Below are 19,053 nucleotides of genomic sequence, written 5' to 3'. Positions count from 1 at the left end.
GATTTTTAATTAAAAGTGTATTAATTTAAAATTGTAAATTTAGAGAATTTTACTTTATTTATACTATACTTTTCATATCATATGAAAATTAAAGTCACACTTGATTTATTGAATCTTACCTTAGTTAAAAGTACGAATTTTTATTTGTTGGGTAAATTAAATCAAGACTCTTAAAATTTGGGATAATTACAAAAAGGTCCGTTAGTTTGTGGAAATAACATTTCAGTCCTTCTATTATTATTATTTAAAAAAAAAAGGTCTCTTCAGACGAGTCCGTAAAGAAATGGATTGACGAAGGTTCTGACGCCGTGAGGTCAAATGCTGTGTGGTGACGGCAGATGGAATTGCTCAACGCGCACGTGTCTTCTCGAGCTGACGTGTTATTAGTCAGCAACTCAAATGGACGTGACGTGGCGGCATGTCGTTGACGTGTTTTTTTTTTTTTTTGGGGGACAAAGAGAAGATTTTTTTCCATGTGGGTCCCACCAAGTTTGACCGTTGACCCACCTACCGAATACTACATTAACAATTGAGTCTATTCAGCAAACCAAATGCAATACAACGACTTGATTGCTGATTTCTCCCAGAATTACAACCCCACAGTGAGGCTAATCAAAAGAATTCAAATAACTTCCAGAAATCTGATGGCAAAAGAAACAAATTTGCTAAAATCTGGTAAAACACATATAGAAACAATATATAAAAAATTTACAACCTAGCCAATGGCATATAAGGCCCGCCAGCATGGTCGAACACCTTAGTCAGTTATAAGCAAATTCACTGTGTGAAGGTTGATCCTGATGTTGCAACTATAAATTTTGAAAATCAAGATGATAACAATGTAATAAAACAGAACAATAACCACAAGGGTTCATTACAATGTACACATACTTCCGACAACGTGAGGAGTTAAATGCGTTCGCGAATGCTCTTTAACTATGAAGGAGGAGGTCGAGGGAGTCTCTTAGCAATTTCCTGCAGAAGTAAAGGTTTTCAGCCTCAAGATTAAATGATAACTACTTTTCAGCGTCAAGAATAAATTGTAAATGCAATTAAGCAAGCATTAAGTGTTCATTCCAACGCTTAAGAACAACAGCTGGTGTGCCACTAAATGCTTATAATATGCATGCATGCACCTTCACTGTTTATTTTCAAATCACTGTTTGTACGTAGAAGGTCTCAAATAAATATACCATCAAAGTACTATAAATTTCTTATAAGATAAAATCAAGGCTAGCAAATGACAGAAATGGAATTTTAGCCTTAAACCATAATATAAGCATTTAGACCTTCCATGGTGGCAACAATTACATGACATTCGACTAGCCAAAGAAGCCTCAAAATTTGACAGACTAAAACCAAAACCATGGTCACAGAAGACTATGCATACAGAGAAAAAAAATTAAGCATAAACATCATAAACTAAAACATCAATGCCGGGCAAGGCAAGTTCCTAAAAGGGCTGTCCGTGTACAGGGGAGGGCATGTGTATTAGGTATAAATCAAATGTATTTAACAAAATTCAAAATATTTATGAGGTTGCATAACTCAGAAAAACAGGGGCAGCTGTCAAAACATAGCTTAGAAAATGAAATCAGTTATCTCTAACTTGATCAAAAGCCATATGTTCAAGGCTTGATGCTAACCTGGTTACATGGCTATTCAGTATTTAAACTTTTCTCACTTTTTGTCTCCTCCTTTATAAGAAGGGCAGAGTAATTATGAGATATTTCATCAATTTAGTAATTGCAGTGATTAGAATTGAGAATATATCTCATTCTAATGATGTTAGTAATATGCTAAGCATAGTGTTGCAATAGGTCATGATACAAAATTGAGAAGCCAATTATCCATCTCCAATGGTAGATAAGGGGAAAATGTTGTAGTATCAAACTTTATTTCAAAAAAAAGGTGGTTGTATCAAACTTACTCTCTTGATTGTACATAAAATCTTTTTTTTAAAAAAAGGGCTGTCCATGTACAAAGGAGAGAATGTATATTGGGTATACTTTAAATGCACTTACAAGAAAAAGTCAAAATATCCATGAGGTTCCATAGCTCAGAAAAACAAAGGCAACTGTTAAAACATAGCTTAGAAAATTAAATCAGTTATTTCTAACTCTACCAAGAGCCATATGTTCAAGGCTTGCGCTCATGTTAACCTGGTTATATGGCTTGTCAGTTTTTAAACCTTTCTCACTTTTTTCTCTTCCTTTATAAGAAGGGCAGAGTACCTAAGAAGATACTTCGTCAATTGCAGTAAATAGAACTGAGAATAGTTCACATCCTAATGATGCTAGCAATATGCTAATCATAGTGTTGGAATGGGGCACGATACAATTTGAGAGGCCAATTATCCATTTTCAATTGTTAAATAAAGGGAAAATGCTGTAATATCAACCTCTCTCTCTTGACTGTATATAAAGTAGTTTTTTAAACAAGGAAACATGTTTCTCCGACTGTCCATGTACAAAGGAGGGAATGTATGTTGGGTATAAGTCCAATTTACTTAACAAAAAGAAGTCAAAATATTATTTCAAAAAAAAAGAAGTCAAAATATCTATGAGGTTCAATAGCTCAGAAAAAGAGGGGCAACTGTTAAAACATAGCTTAGAAAGTTAAATCAGTTATCTCTAACTCTATCAACAGCCATACATTCAATACTTTTTGCTCATGCTAACCTGCTTATATGGTCATTCAGTACTTAAACCTTTCTCAATTTTTCCTCTTCCGTATAAGAATGGCAGAGTGCTTATGAAGATATTTCATCGATTTAATAGTTGCAGGAATTAGAATCATGCTAGAATAAGAAAAGATGTTAGAAGTACCTCAAACAGCTGATTTATATTATCAGCTGTCTTTGCAGATGTCTCAATAAAGAACATCCCATTCTTCTCCGCATAGTCAATGCCATCCTTCAAGAACAAAAGTGATATGTGATGTTAGAAAAAGTAAATGATAATTCATCTGAGATATATGGATCCAACACATTCAGTAGCTAGCAATTACATTCACCTGTACTGGTACTTCTCGTTTCTCATGAAGATCAGCCTTGTTACCAACCAAAGCCATGACTATATCTGGGCTCCCATGTTTTTGTAGCTCCTGTTAGAAGGTAGAATTCATTAGTAGTTCCAAATTTTATACCATAGAAACTTTTTTTTTTTTCCTTTTTTAAATCAAAAGGGCATGGTATATAATTCCCACGGTTTAGCAAACCATTCGAGATTTTGTAAACAAGAAAGTCGAATTCATACCATAGCAAGTCATAAGTTAACTGACATATACAGTTTATGTAACGGCCTTAACTTTTAGGAAAGGAAGAATCCAACAATGTAGTTAGTTGGTTAAGCTTAAGCTCATCATTATCCACTTCTGCCTTTTTAAATATATTCCATAACCACAACAAAATGTTGCTTCTACTCAAAAGAAGAACTATCTGGTTTTTGGAATTGCATTTTTTTTTCTTTTTTTTTTTTTTGATAATCAGAAGCCAAAGGGATGCCACGAGTATTTGAGATAAAAAAGATGCACAGTAATGTTTATAGTTTGGAAGACTAATTGAAAATTAGAATACTATGCATAACCTTATCAAACAAATGTTCTGCCAGGCAAACAAACTATCTAAAGTACTAAAGACCGAGATATAATTTTATTTGCAATTGAAACCATGGCCACATAACTAGTGATGAAACCTTATCATACTGCAAAATGTCTCCCATGCATGTGAAAGAACAAAGCCATTTATTTTTCTGCTACAAACTTACACCCATAAGTATGGGAATCCAACCAATGCGTCACTTGAAAGGTCTATAACTTTCATCCTGTGACTTGTCATAAAATTTAGCATCCTCATGACTCACCTGGCACTAGGTTGGCCCCAAATTTCACAAGTATGAAAAATAACAACCAAGCAAGAGAATGCTTGGTTAACAACATCACACTTCTTTTTTTCCTTTTGGTTATTTGCTCATCTTGCTCGGGAGAATGACTAAATACTAGCTCAGAAATCAACATGGAGAATGAACCTGTCAATAGGCTGTTGCCAATTCAAGTATCTAAGGAATTCCAGAATATCAGAAACATTTACACCGAGAAGAATTTTTCATTTTCGTTGGCAAGAACAGTATGCAAAGTAAAGTTTGGAGAGCTCTACAGTCAGAACTGCTGAGCCATTGCTGATAGGTACAAATCTGCATATTAAATGGAGATACTATCATTCATGACATTCTCCCCGTTTAACACCTTCATCCCTTTAGCTTTTTTTTTGATAGAATACAAACTTTCATGACTTCAAGTGTCATTGACGGGAGAAAATTGTGGCAATTTCTTTATCTAGAGGAAAAAAATTATACATAAATATTAACACAGCACCAAGGGGGTGCCACAGCATACAAAAGCTTTACAAGTCGGTCAAAATGTCATTAAGTTGCCCCAAATCCTCCAAACAAACAAGAGGTTGACCCTTAAAAAAATATTAAGGTTTGGAACCACAATTTTCTAACTCCATGGGGAAAAAAACGGCTTTCTTTAAGGCTCTTCTATCCTTTCCTTCTAAATGGCCCACATGATAGGTGGGGATAAGTGAGATACATCTTTTCATGCTTATCCCTCTAGAATTAGATGCCATGCCATGCCCAAACATCTTTAGCAACAGATTTGATGACACCCAGCCCTGCCCAAGGAACTTGAGAGCGGCGCCCCAAAGGTGGTGTTTATATTGTGACTTACCTCTAACCAACTGCACCTGTTGGTTCCCAAAGGCATGTATGCCTGTAGAGTTCGCATGTCGTATTACATTAGATGTTTCTAGAGTCTTACTTGACAAGTCTTGTACATGTGAATATCTCTCAATAGAGAATTTGGAAGAAGTAAACTTATAGGCACATGTTAGAGAGGACTTCTCTAGTTTCCACCACAGATTTGAAGATGAGAGATAGATAAACAAGAAACTTCTTCTCAAAAATAACAAAATAGAAACAAGAAGGCTTTATTTCATTTGATTAAAACTTCTCAATATTAAAAGAAAAATCTCTGGCATTCAAAATATGCAAGTGAAGCCATGAAAGTTCAGTGAGGGACTGGGGCAAGCACAAGAGACAAATGAGAGACATTCGAAAAGGAGCTGAGCCTATTAAGTGAAGATTGACTCCGCCATTCCAGTGGAGTAACATTGTCCACAGCTTGGCAAGTATAAAGAGTGGCCCAGGATATTATATTGAGCAAGATAATGACATGAAAATCTTAGCTCATGCAACATAGGAAGATAGTGAAAGATCTGAGCATGTTACACAAGAAGCTACCATTCTGATGCCTCTACCACTAAATAGGAAGGTCATGACAAAGACCATCATATCCAGGGGCATCAATGTCTTGAGTCTCACACCGCCCCAAAAAAAGTTATACATTTGTTCTTAATTTGAATTTTGAGTCTATTTAAAAAGAAAAAGTTTGACTTTTGAGTCATTTAGAAATTTCTAAGACAATAATTATTTTAAAATAAACAGAAACATTCAATGTGTGAATCAGTTTTTACCCTCTATACAAGGAGTTTGTACTCCACACTACAACTTCTAGTACAACATTTTGATTTAGTTCTATATATGTTGACGCTAAATCCTTAATGCAAATCATTGCCAATTAGATTATATTGCAAACTAAAATATGATCATTGGATGGTTTTACAACTTTGATCAAACCTTTGCATGGTCAAGTGCAAAATAAATAATTTTGTTGAAATAAAAGTATAAAATAAATAAAATAAGGATGATTCCTAGATGGAAGCAAAAGATGGTGAAAGAAGTGAAGAAAAAAACAGAAAACAACAGTCCTTCAATCAATGTGAGAGGTACCTTGACCCAATATTGTGCTTTGCTGAATGAATCTGGGCTTGTTATGTCATACACAACAACAGCAACTGCAGCTCCTCGGTAATATAGTGGTGCTAATGCAGCATACCTAAGGAAGAAACAGTAAGCAACTAAAACTTCTCCAAAGTAAACAGTGTTGGAAGAAAGGAAGAGCAGGGGGTAGAATCTATAAATTTTATTAGATGAGCTATCACAATAAATTTTACAGTGTAGATATAGTGTCTGGATGTGTTTGAGAACACTTAATATTTTTTTTGAGAACACTCAATATTTTTTGGCCACAATACCTCTCCTGGCCGGCAGTATCCCATATTTCAAACTTCACTGTAGTAGAATCTTGCAAGGCAACTGTTTGAGAGAGGAATGAAGCTCCCACAGTTACCTATAATTACAAAGATCAAATAATAGTGATTTCATAATTGCCAAATCTCCCAGGCTCTCAAGAGAGAAGAAAATATGCTCAAATCCATGCAGATGGGAAGTGTTTGATTGCTATTTTACTTAGAAAGTAACAAGGTATAGATTAATTATTGATACTAATCAGTACTTAAGTTCTTCTTACCTTGGATGTTGGGTCAAATTGGCCACGAACAAAACGAAGAACAATGCAGCTTTTACCAACGCCAGAATCACCTAAAAGAACCAACTGAATGGCAAAATCAAAGGAAATTTTAGTAAAAGTTAGCAAAACAGGAACCATTAGTACTAAGTCTTTATTTAACGGACAAAAAAGAAGAAAAAAGAAGAAAACTTTTCTAGTTCTAGTAATAATTTGGATGTACCTCATACCAACAATAAATACTGAAGCTGCAAGGACTGGCATTTTATTCAGTCCCATTTTTCTTTATTTTATATGAGTTTCCACTGAATGCAAATGAAGGTAACAATGCTTGTACAGTAGGTGTGCCAAGGAAACATTATAGGAAAATTAGTTAGTTTAAGCATAAAAAGTATCTCTAGGATCTACTTTCAAAAGAAAATGCCCATGCAACCAAAAACAACGTCTCTGAGCCATCCACGATCTTAGCTATGGGAGTCTAATCCCATCAAAATCCCCCAATTTCCTTGAAAATCATCCAGCAAAAAAGTATGATTATCACCACAATCATTCTTTCAAAATCATTCAAGACAAAACCAGAGATTAAGGTAAGGGCTCTTTTGGCTTTATTTCTCTCCTAGAAGTTTGAACTCGTCATGAACTTAGTTGGTTCCCAATGGAACTAACTACTGTTTTTTTTATAAATAAAAAGTGCAAAGTATATATTACTAACAAAAAAACACCAAGGGGGTGCCGCCCATGTACAGAAGTATTTACAAATCAGTCAGTATAACTGACTACTCTTTTATCCCAAGCAAAGAGGAATCACATCCCAGCCAGATATCCCTAGCCAAGAAAGTGCACAATAAAAGGTGGTTAGTCCTCTAGAGAGTACGCCCTTGCAAATATAACACCCACTAATGATATTTATGTTCTCTTCCTTGAGGTGCCAATAGTCAACATTTTCTCCAAGGAAAATGGAAGCCAACATCCCACAAAGTCATATGCTATAACAGGAGCACACCTAAAAAATTCCTGCTGCCTCAGGTAAAGAACAATCTTCCATTTACCATAACTCTAAAATACAAAATTTTGAAAAATATATTCGAGCTTCCTTCCTTCCAACCACTAATGTTCATTCGAGAGAATATCATACAATACTTCCCAATTTGCCGAGGTCGAACAAGATTTAATAAGGACATTGCTCCTAGCAATGGCATGAAGATCCAAAATTCTCCTTCAACACCAATATCATCATAAAAAGATCATGTCAAAAAAGAAGAAGTTCACCATTTCCATGTTGCTCAATAATGACAAAGAGATCCAGAAACTTCTTCTTTACCAACATAATGCCAACTAAACATCATGCCAAAAAAAAGAAACCATCAATTCTATATCACCTCAAAATAGAACAAAAGTACCTTCCTTCATTAGTGATCCAAACACTACAATCAGAATGCACCTTGATACCACCGCCTTCCTCCCCCTCTTCCTCAGTAATGAATTGCCACAACTAAATATCAAGAAGTGGCTTGTCGATTATAGCAACTAACTTTCAGAAGGCCTCTATAGTGATTCAACTCATCGAGAAGTTCAATCCAATTACATGGATCATCCAACTACCAATTATAAAGCTTCCTTTTCAGTTCACTTACTTCCCCGTCCACATCAAATAAGAAAACTCCAGAAATCACCTCAAAGCATAAATACCCTTTATTATCTTCAAATTATTTACCTTTACGCGTAGATTTTTGGCGTCAGTTGCTCCACTATTCTCCGAATTGTTAAGTGACCTGATACCTGACTCCCCAGAACTCCCAGCTGCAAAAAATAAATAAATAAAATAATAAACAAAAATTAAAAAATCTGTAATAATCAAAAACATGAATATCCAAAACCTTTGTTAACTCAAAAATAACCATGCTTATTAAATAACTATCCCGAAATTCCAAAATTCTCGACCAACCCGAACTCCTTCAGCTCAAAAACCCTAAGATGTCAACCGAATCGTCAAGATCAGAAATTAATATCCTTTATAATCACGTAACTAAAAAGATTTCAATCAGCGAAAGCCCTTATAAAAAGAATTGAAAACACAAGATTATATACAATAGGCGTTTACCTAGAAGAGAAGAGGAGCAACCCATAGCTCGTATGATAAATATGCGCCTTGAAAGTACGTGGTCTTGGACGACTTACGAAGGAGGAAACTGTTATGCTTGATGTTTGATGTGCAGCGACGGACACAGACGACGAAGATGATGGTCGTCAATGGTGATGCTCGTCGCCTTCCTTGGAGTTTCTCGAATTCAATTTTAATTTTTTTAAAAAATAATTTTTTATAAATTACTGAATGCGGACATGTCTTTCACGCGCTCAAAATAATACCATTGTCTTCTTCTTTAATTTTTTTTTTAAATAAATATTTTCTTATGGCATAAAGTTTGTTTGTAGTAAAATTATAATTGCATTATAAATTATAATTATTTTTAAGAATATCCTTTACAATTATAAAAATATGTTTTTTTGTTGTTAATTTTTTAACTAATTTACAAAATTAATTTGTAATATAATTAATATATAATTACAATTATTTTTAAGAATATTTACATTAATTATAATTACAAAAATTATGCTTTTTGTTATTAATTTGTAAAATAAATTATAATTGTATTACATACAATTACAATTATTTTTAAGAATATTTACAAAATAATCAAGTTAATTATAATTACAAATACATATATATATATTTTTTAATTCTTATTTTTTGTTACCTAATCCAGGAACATTGTTAGGCTTGTTGGCTGCAATGTGTATCCTTGTGAACAATATTACACTTACTTCTGAAAACATAGTAGGAGATTACTGAACTTCAAAAACATGTATAAGAAAACTGTGAATCATCAATCACCACCTAAACCAACACCATCAAATATACAACACTGCCGGAGTAACCGAATAAATAGAGATGACAAGGGGCCGAGATTAAAACTGCGAGCAACTTACTCCTCCTTAGGATCGGCCGACCTGCAAATTACCATTGCAAGTAACAGAAGTGAAACACATTATCGCCTGAAAGCATTTCTTTCTGCTTCATTTCTACCTTGTAAATAATGGGTTCTGCGACGCACACTCTCCTCTATTGTTGAGCTACCTCCTTTCTCAGCACCATAAACACTTCTATGGGCGGCATCCAAGAAGCTCCTGCCACCCATTTTTACTGTGCTGGTCGATTTAGCTTCTTTTGCATCATCCTCATCAGCCTTCTTCAACCTTTTCCATCTCTGCTCGTCGTGCAAATCAGCATCCGTTTGCATCTCGCGAAGCCTCGCAGCTCGCTCTTCTTCCGAAAGTTTAGGGGCGGTACTTCGTCTCCTATGTTGTGATTCATGTTGATGTATAGTTTCATTTTCTTTCCGCTTTTCTTTAGCATCAAAACTCATTCTACCTTGAGAAGAATATTTTTCGTACTTTGACTTGTCAGTATTCTCCCTGCCTGTACCTTGACCATAATCTTTGACAGTTCTTGATTCTGATTGGTTAACAGATGACCGTTCTCTGTATTTCTCCTTGTGATAACTCTTCCTATAACTCTCTGCTTCCCTCAATTCCTCTTCTGAATCAAGTTCTTGCTTATCATAATGCTTCGAGTAAGTTGAGCTCTTCTGACTAGCAGTTTTTCTTCTTTTACCCCCTTCGGCAATCTCATCTTTGGCTTTTCGTTCCAATTGGTAACTGGGTGACCGCTCTTTGTATTTCACCTTGCAGTAACTCTTCCTTGGGCTTTCTGTTTCCCTTGATTCATCGTCCGAATTAAGCTTTTGTTTATCATAATCTCTATTATAACTCGAGGTCTTGTGAATGCCAGATTTTCTTCTGTCATCCTCCTCAGACATGTCGTCTTCTGAATCTGAATGGTGTTTGGATGAGGAATGTTTAATTTTCTTTGAAATACCATGACGATAATTCTTCCGAGATTCCTTCTTGTCTCGAGCCTTCTCCTTGGATTTTTTTCCTTCAACCTGATGAAAATTGATAAATAAGCACAGAGTCACAGGCAGCCTAAACTATGTCCATCACATACATCTAGATGTGCTTCAAGGCATGACATATCTATCTCCAACCATAATTTCAGGGCAAGTTAGAGTAAACTGAAATTTCACCTCATTGACTGGGAGGTGGTTTAATTTAATAAGCATTTGAAATATGTAGAGAATGTGATTGACAAAATTTTAAATTTTTAGGTAAAACAGATTCAAAGAGACACTTATAAGATGAAATTCGGACACCAGAGAACATGCAAATGTTTGTGGTAGTGTACAGCAAACTTTACAACTGAGAAACACCTACTCTGAAATCTGTCAAAATCCTTGATGGGCATTGGAATAGTCCCCTAGAATACAAGTTATAAGCTTCGTAACTTCAAAGCTCTTGGTTGGTTGTCAAATGCATAAAAAATTTTAGAACATTGATAAAGACCTCATAAAATTGTGCTCTTAAGCTTATAAATGAAGCCACCGCCCTCCAATTTATTGACAAACAGCATAACTGCACAAATAAGACTTAAACAAATAATCCATAGTCTTCAACAAGAAGGCAGCAATTTCTTCCATTGCATTAACTATATCTGTCCTCTTATAAAAAAAAAATCAACTATATCTGTCCTCCAACTACATCTTCCTACAACAAAATCCTTGGTTTGAGCATGCAAGTGAAGAGTAATGTCACCAATTAGATAGAACTGAAATCTCTTCAATGCATAGAGAAGCTGCTCGTGTCCATAGGCAGACTGAAAAATTTGTAGATTGACAATTTTCAAAAAAGGAAAAGAAACAAGAACTCAAAATCATTACTTCGTACCACAGACCACATAAGCAAGTGCATCGCAGTCAGCTTTTCATGTCAAGTCTTCATATGCTAAATCCAAATCTTAAGTGCTAATAGCAAAACTATATCGCCGAGAAGAATAGCCAATCATCGCTTACGAAATTCGGATTTTCAACATAATAGCGCACAATAACAGCAAAAAACATATATAGACTGCGGAGGGATCAGATATATATGAAAACATACAGATTTGCGAATGAGAGCCATCTGGACAGGATTGTTCTTGAGGCGAGCAAGGGCCTCTTGCTCGCGCTGGCGAATAAGAAGCAACGGATCAGAGTGGAGCTTGCGCCAAGCATCATTGGCAGAATGGGGCTTCTCCTCGAATAAGGCTCCAAGGGCAGACGATTGCTTCTCGTCATTTTTGGTGCTGGCGCCAGGCACGCTTTCTTCTTCGAGAGCCTTGAAGGCGACTCCTCCTCCTTCCGAGCCACCGGCGCTCCTCCCAACGGCTAGTCCTGAATCGTAGAGGAATTCTAATCTCTCTTGCCTCCTGCAAGTAGCCAAAGAGTAAATTTATTATAAACCCTAACCCTAGTATTTTGGTATAAAATCAAGAGGGGAGAAATGCTTACGGAACAAGACCAGCCTGCTCTTGGAGAGCACGAAATTCAGAGCGTTCTCTTTCTTCTTGGATCTGTTTGCGGAGTTCTTCCAACTTCTTTTGCTCAGCTTCGTGCTTCTGCTCCGCCTTCCATACGTTCTCTATATTTCTCAAACTACCTGTATGCCATCCCTTCTTGTTCAGAAACTTCAACGCCATGTCGGCTTAACTCTTGCTTTCCTTCGTCCCTAACTCAGATCAAGAATTTTCACAAGCAAAAAATCGGAGATTAAAACTTCGGAAGTTCAATCTCTGTGTTGCTATTATATATGCAAAGCGCGGATAAGAGTAATCCTAACCTCGAATGGAAAATATTAATCCTAGCCAAACAGGAAATAACCCTAAGCCAAACAGAAACTAGAAAACCCAAAGCCTTTTTAGTCGCGGTACCGGGTATTTAATTCTCGGTTTGTTATGTCAATTTAAATAGTAATTTATTTAATTAAATTTTAATTCTTTTGTTTTTTAATTATTTTCTAATAATTAAAAATTTTAAATATTTTTGTAAAAAATATTTTTACAAAATTTTAATATTATACTTTAAATAAAACATACTAGTTATATTTAATAAAATTAATAATTTAATTTATTATTAAGACTATATTAATTAAATTATATTAAATTTAATTTATTAGTTTATTATTAAGACTACAACCATAACATATTAAAAATTTAATTAATTTTTTATTCAAAAAAGTATATAGTTTTAATTTCATAAATATGATTCTTTAGGCAATTATTTGGGTTAGAATAATACTTATTAAATTAATAAATTAACTTTATTAAAATTTAATTTGCTTAATAAACCATTTAAATTTGGGTAATTCGTCTCCAATTACATACTATTACCTCGATCATGAATTATTATGTCAAAAACTTCATTATCAAACTTAAATTTTTAATAGTATACAATTTAAGTTTTTAAAACGAAAGTCTCGAACTTAGAAATCTCGAAAATTCATTCAATTGCAAAAATCTCGAACTTTGAGTGGCTTTCGATTTAATTAGTTTATTTTTTTGCAATTTTATCTAAATAAAATAAGCTTGTAATATAAATTAATTCACATGGTATTAGAAATATAATTAAAATTAATTTAGTTATACATTAAATTGCAACATTAGGTTATGTACAAATTGCAATACATGTGCATTCACCTAAAAAGTTACTTTTGATTGGATTTATTAGAATTAAAAAGACCTGTGTTTAAACAGATCTAAACAGTAAAGAAGAAGGTGATCTACCTCACAAAAGTATCAAATCAGGTTAAATTTTTTTTTCCTGAGAAGATGAAAAGAGCAAGAGTGGAAGGAGCACCTGCTCATAAAGTTGTCGTAGTTGGTTGAACAATTATTTCTTGATCATCGTCGTCTAGTAACACTTTGAATTTCAAAACCTTCTGGAGCCGAGCAACGGGTTTCACTTGCTTTTGTGGTGTTTGATTTTGATCGACTATGCATTTGCCCGCAGGAAGGTTAGCTTCTGATGGTCCCGCCTCTTCGCGAACAACAGGAGCAGCTTCTGAGAAAACATATATATTTTTTCCAATCAAAGAAAAGAACAGAAAAAATGGTGTCGGCATATTTAACATCGCCAATATGATGCACATTTCATCCGTGTGCCCGGGAGTGCTATAAAATTAGAAACTATCTAATAGCAAGGATGCAAGTTCCTTCTAAAACTCATATACATCGTACATAGCTTTTCAAAAATAAATATTGTGCTTTATTCCCAACCGGGAACTTAACACCTAGATTGTGTTTAAGTAAGCATTTAAGCATTTCAAATCACAAGTAAAGCAGATAGGTAATGCCTGTCGGAGAATGTACGATGAACAAAGAAAAAAACAGAGAGAGAGAGAGAGAGAGAACTCAATAGAGAGAAGAAAGCTATCCAACAGTCATTTTGAGTCACCTGGTTGGGTATTCTCCGGTTTCATAATGACATCCTCTATATGTACCCCGCAAAAATAAAGATGAAATAAAAATGAAGGGTAAAGAAAAGGAAATTCCTCCTAGTTGATAGATAGTGAAAAAGTAAAATAAATGATACGTAAAGATAAAAAGACATGTCAAGAATGGTGATGGATCAACGGTCATAAAACAGAAGCAAGAAATTGGACTAACCATCTTCAGAGAAAACCAAGCAAGTCCCAATGGTCTCTTCATATTCTCCTATCTGTAGAAATTAAGAACCCAAGAGCTTAAGCTAACTTTCAAATCCTAGCAACAAGTTACAGAGAAAGAATCAACATTATATTAGGCTAACAAATGCTTAGGTCTAATATGATGAACACTGAGTAATTAGCTTGAGATGCATGGAAAATGACATGGTTGCAAATTTCACCAGGTTATGAAGGAACATAACAAAAATGTCGCATAGAAATATCTCTCAAGTCTCAAGGATTTCTAACTGTCAGAATAAGTCGCTTTATTAACTGTTGCAAATATCACCATCTTATTAAAATTTAATAGAATCTAATTATATTTCTTTTTATCTTTTTTGTTGAAATATAGAGGAGAATTCTTATCCTTAAATAGGAAGCCGAACTCTGACGAGAGAAAGGAAAAAGCATTAAACTTTACATATGCTAATTTATTTATTTTTTTTCTGAGATAAAAGTGAGTAATAGTATAGAAATGACGCCAAGGGGGCGTAACCCATGTACAAGATGTAGAAAAGAATTTACAGGTCCGTAGAAAAGAATTTACATATGCTAATTTCTTTAAACAGTGAAAATGTAATATTCAATCAGGCAAATATGAAAGAATGACGTTCATGTAGCCAATCCGAACTAGTTCAGGTTCTTAGTTAAGTTGACTCTTGTGCTAAAATCTAAACCATAAAAGCTTTCAAAAAGCATGGGAATTCTTGCTTTCTACATTCAGAAAGAAAACATAACATTGCAAGACATCAACTTACCAGCTTCAATTTGTTGTCTATTATCAATATGGGGTGCAATGTATCCAGGCCCTGAAATATAACATAACTAAGTAAAAAATAAAGTAAAGGAAAGGACAAAGAAAATGTCCTAATTCATAACTAATCTTAGCTACAAAAAAAGTATAGTAATAGAAAGAGGAACTTTTTATGCAGAGAATTAGGCATTAGCAGATATGACACTCAACCAAAAGACGTTATACCATTATTAGATCCGACACTTGTCGACAAAAATCCCAGAGGTCAAAAGAAAACACAACCAGGCTCAACTTTTCCTTTATGAAGTAATTCTACACTGCACATGGCAGGAACAGAACCCTGAACCTCCAAGGCTGCTAGGACATCTCTAACCCTGCTAAAGTGAAATGAACTCGTTCAATTTAATTTAGCTAACATGCAAATGCAATTTAACTACTTTAAATCAAACTTTCATTACGTTTGCATAGCATTGTAGCTCAAGATCCAGATTTTCTCCTTTTATTTCAGAATAAAATTATTAACAGGATCAGAATGAAATAATTTAAATGGAAGCCAGTATCAGACAGGCAAATATTGTGGAGAGTATGAGACAAAAAAAACATATAAGCTTTGTGGGTTTGATTCCCACAGATAGCATCATAGTTTGTTAAAGCAAACACATAAGTATTAGACGTCGCTTAGTGTTAGAAATAATGTTATTAAAAGGATTACGAAATAATTGAAACTAAAAGCAGTGTCTGGTAAACCATCGTATAAATATTTTTTTTTTTGAAATAAAAAACCAACCTATAAATATTATACCTCATTTGGTATTAGAGTAGTTAGAACAGCCAGTAAACTTACAGATAATACATATGGTGCATTTCCAGGGATGTCAACTTGCCCAGCAACAGCATCTAGATCAAGCAAAACATATTCTTCTTCATCCTCCGCAGGACCATTGTTTGTTAAGTTCTCCATTTCCTATGCACAAATAAGTTTGAGTTAAGAGGTGATAGTGGCGCAAAATGTTGATGCATGTTTGAGCAAAGAGAAGAAAAATCACAAAGAAAACCACCCCTTCCACTGCTACGCTGAGCACCCTTTCTTATGTTGGGTGTCACACCAGTGACGTCGAGGCACTCACAAAAAACACAAAGGAATCACCAGTGACTCAGTCACCCAAAAATGAACTGGTCTAATAGAGATAACAATGAGTCCGAAAAACCAAATAAGATGGGAATGGGTGAGGCACCCATATTGTGATATAGACTAAGAAATAATAGCTCTAAGTAATACTGGCTAAGTACTTGTCATTTACCTGAAAGCTAGAGTTTAATTCTTCACCATGAAGAAACTAAAATGCAAAATGTAAACATCAGATGTAGTTAAAAGAAATAATCATCCTATGCAATATGTAAAAAGAGAAAGAAGCACAAAACCAACACATGCACCGTCATCAACACCTTATAACCATATCAATATGACTCTTTATCTTGAAAATGTCCCAAATCATATACTATGAACAAGCATACACCAATCAATGTTTAAGATTGCTACTTTGCAACTCCAACACCCAAAGAGACCAAGTTCACATATCGTCTATAAAAATGGAAAATAAAAAAACCTGGACAGCAAGAACAATCCCCAAATAATCATCAAGTTTTCCACTTTAGCAGCCAAGTAACCAAGAAAAATTAAAAGTTGTGCAACCCAAATTTATCATAATGCAACGTGTCCAGGGAACACGTGTTTAGGCAGCAAGCGTACATATATAATAAATACCAAAAGCCACAAATCATAGACCTATCACAATCCAGTGAGACCAGGTGAAAACTCCGCAAAAACAAATATTTAAATTCAAAGTTCAAGGGACTCGCCAGTAATACTATTTTAGGCAGTTATCTCAAAAAAAATACAATTTTAGGCAGAATTAGATGCCAAAAATACATTGGTCATAAACCAAAGTCCTAGGTCAAAATTTAACAAGGAGGGAAGGTGTTAGGCATCCTCCTTGTTGTGTAGCAGCTAATTAGTTTAAACTAATGAAATTTAAAAATAAAGCTACAGAATACAATTAATAATAACCTGAAAATTAACACAACACTTTGGAATGAAATTACACAATGCAAAACAAGTTCAAAAGCATGTAAATCAGTCTATTTAGTATATATTCTTTCTGAAATTTTCCAATTGATTAAATACAAACATCTCCTAAGACAATAAGTACATTCTCGAATTCATGATCAAAAATGCAATTTTTTAGTGCTACAAACATATGCTTAATATCTCAAACAAATAACTTCTTATTCATGCTAAAATTTAAACAACTCAAGGATTGTATCTAACTCGAAAAATAAATTTTCTAGACAAAAGGAGTTCCAATATCCCTTTCTCAATTCCCACTAACAAAGTTTAAAAAGAGATAAACCGAAACCGAAGGAGAAGATTTACACATCCAATCAAACACTAAACTATTACCACTTCCAAAAGAAAGACTACTTGAAATTCCAAACATTATTTTATTTAGAAACTCAAAATAGAAAAATATAGTCAATGAGTCAAATATCTGTCAACACAATAAACCCAAACCACGACTCTAAACTATCTAATTGTTTCACCATATTCACATCATGCATCTTTCTCATCAATTCAGTGGATCAAATACACAACAGCTGCCCATTTTGTCCCACCAAACTAATTCAAGATCAAGTCTGAATTCAACAAAAATTGAGTAAGATCAATCACACAAAAATATTACCTACTGAGTTCCCGAATAACAAACTGTTTCCCAACTCTGTTTTGCCTCTCTCTGCTGGCACCGCTTCACCCCTCTGCTTAGAAAATCTCCCCTCTTTTCTTCCCCGAATTTCCTTCTTTTTTCACTAAAGCTCGCTCCAAAATTGAAGTCCTCTCGTGGGCTCACTCGGTCCTCCCTCTTTGACTCTGTTTTCAGATTTTTCCTCTCTCAAACCCGAAGAAGGAAGTGTCCCGAAGGAACCGGAAAGCTCCTTCCTTTCTCTCCTCTCTTATATGCTCTCTCTTTCTCAGCTCCCACTCTCTCGTCAATACCCAATTCAGCCACTCTTCCCCTCTTTTTTCTTTTCTTCCTTACTCGCCCAAACGCTCTCTTTCTATAGCCGAAATCTCCACCAAATCACAAATCCCTCTTCTCTTTTTCCTTCACTCAATCTTCTTCTTATTTCTCCGCTGCTCCTTCTGCTTCACCGTCGAGTCTCCTCCTTTCTTAGCCTGTTTCAAAAATCCTTAGATTTTCGGCTTCTCCCTCGTCGGATTGCGTTTCCTTCACGCTTCTTCTTGTTTTTCTCTTTTTTCAAAATCCCTCCGCTCTCTTATTTTGCTCTCTGCGTCTGAAGCAAGCAGAAATATAGAGCCTTCCGAAACGACGCCGTTTTAAGTAGAGAGCCGAATGGGCTGGGCCGAAAGAGAAAAATAAAAAGAAGATGGGCCGGACCGAGCTGATTGTTCCTTTTCTTTTGGGCCCGTTTAAAGTAGATTTATAATATTTGGGCCGGACCCAAACCGGCCCATAGATAGCAAGCAAGAAGTAATTAATTATTCGTATTTGGTTAATTCTTTTTTTTTTTAAAAAAAAAGAATTATTCTCGTACAATCTTATATATATATATATATATACACATATATATAATACACCTATAATATACAAAATTAAAAAAAAAAATACTATAATAAATTTTTACTGTATATGTTCAGTCACACCAATAATATACATATATATATATATATATAACTAAAAATTTTCAATTCCTATTTTTGAAAACTGGAGATTAAAATTTCTATGAAAAAAAAATTAAGAGCGAAGGTCACTTAAACACGCTAAGTACATAATAATTGTAGATAGATTTAATAAAAATAGTTTAATTAATTAATTAATTAATTAAGATTATGATATAAATAAACTAGATTAAAATAATTAATATATTGATTAAGATAATAAATAATTAAGCATCACAAAACTGTTTCGGCTAAGGCAAACAAACCCATCAAAAGAGACTGAGGATGGTGAAAGCGAAAATGTGTGTATATGTGTGTGCGCGTGTGTATATATATATATATATATATATATTATATATACAACATTAATTAATAAATTTTACGCATTTACCAAAAGAAAAAATAGTTAAACAAAAGAAATTAAATTTATTTTTTTAAATATAAAAATATAATTTAACTATTTTATTTTAATTTATTTCGTTAAAAATAGAAGAAAAAA

General features: G+C 34.2%; 3 protein-coding genes across 3 annotated transcripts; all 3 read right to left on the bottom strand.

Annotated features, from left to right (window-relative positions):
* Positions 1-661: 661 nt before the first annotated feature.
* Positions 662-8,760, bottom strand: ARA6 (Ras-related small GTP-binding family protein). The gene is made up of 8 exons (XM_022042094.2): positions 8,531-8,760; positions 8,144-8,229; positions 6,433-6,516; positions 6,158-6,252; positions 5,853-5,958; positions 3,016-3,105; positions 2,829-2,915; positions 662-975 (listed from the first exon to the last, which is right to left on the bottom strand). The coding sequence occupies exons 1-8, from the start codon at positions 8,553-8,555 to the stop codon at positions 937-939; spliced, it is 612 nt and encodes a 203-aa protein (XP_021897786.1). The 5' UTR covers positions 8,556-8,760; the 3' UTR covers positions 662-936.
* Positions 8,761-9,225: 465 nt separating this feature from the next.
* On the bottom strand, positions 9,226-12,268 carry LOC110814641 (uncharacterized). The gene is made up of 3 exons (XM_022042179.2): positions 11,874-12,268; positions 11,485-11,791; positions 9,226-10,433 (listed from the first exon to the last, which is right to left on the bottom strand). The coding sequence occupies exons 1-3, from the start codon at positions 12,059-12,061 to the stop codon at positions 9,477-9,479; spliced, it is 1,452 nt and encodes a 483-aa protein (XP_021897871.2). The 5' UTR covers positions 12,062-12,268; the 3' UTR covers positions 9,226-9,476.
* A 716-nt stretch (positions 12,269-12,984) lies between these two features.
* On the bottom strand, positions 12,985-18,176 carry LOC110814667 (uncharacterized). Its single transcript, XM_022042215.2, has 5 exons — positions 17,560-18,176; positions 15,663-15,782; positions 14,823-14,873; positions 14,027-14,078; positions 12,985-13,421 (listed from the first exon to the last, which is right to left on the bottom strand). Exons 2-5 carry the CDS (start codon positions 15,777-15,779, stop codon positions 13,222-13,224), a joined length of 420 nt encoding a protein of 139 aa, XP_021897907.2. The 5' UTR covers positions 15,780-15,782; positions 17,560-18,176; the 3' UTR covers positions 12,985-13,221.
* Between the last annotated feature and the right edge of the window lie 877 nt (positions 18,177-19,053).

This window comes from Carica papaya, chromosome 2 (assembly GCF_054855325.1).
Source record: "Carica papaya isolate Zhongbai chromosome 2, ASM5485532v1, whole genome shotgun sequence".
NCBI classification, from domain to species: domain Eukaryota; kingdom Viridiplantae; phylum Streptophyta; class Magnoliopsida; order Brassicales; family Caricaceae; genus Carica; species Carica papaya.
Note: the sequence above shows the minus strand (reverse complement) of the source record. Positions and strands in the feature narration are given on the sequence as shown.

Bases quoted from the DNA above. Each gene is read 5' to 3' on its own strand.
- LOC110814667 (XM_022042215.2), bottom strand. From the start codon at position 15,779: ATGGAGAACTTAACAAACAATGGTCCTGCGGAGGATGAAGAAGAATAT. The intron at 14,079-14,822 runs GTAAGTTGATGT...TAATTTCTACAG, and splicing joins TAGACAACAAATTGAAGCTG to ATAGGAGAATATGAAGAGAC. The intron at 13,422-14,026 runs GTTAGTCCAATT...ATGTTTTCTCAG, and splicing joins CTTGGTTTTCTCTGAAGATG to AAGCTGCTCCTGTTGTTCGC.
- LOC110814641 (XM_022042179.2), bottom strand. From the start codon at position 12,061: ATGGCGTTGAAGTTTCTGAACAAGAAGGGATGGCATACAGGTAGTTTG. The intron at 11,792-11,873 runs GTAAGCATTTCT...GGCTACTTGCAG, and splicing joins GAGCAGGCTGGTCTTGTTCC to GAGGCAAGAGAGATTAGAAT. The intron at 10,434-11,484 runs GTATGTTTTCAT...AATTTTCATCAG, and splicing joins TGGCTCTCATTCGCAAATCT to GTTGAAGGAAAAAAATCCAA.
- ARA6 (XM_022042094.2), bottom strand. From the start codon at position 8,555: ATGGGTTGCTCCTCTTCTCTTCTAG. The intron at 3,106-5,852 runs GTACCTCTCACA...ACCTTCTAACAG, and splicing joins AAGCACAATATTGGGTCAAG to GAGCTACAAAAACATGGGAG. The intron at 2,916-3,015 runs GTGAATGTAATT...TTGTTCTTGAAG, and splicing joins AACGAGAAGTACCAGTACAG to GATGGCATTGACTATGCGGA.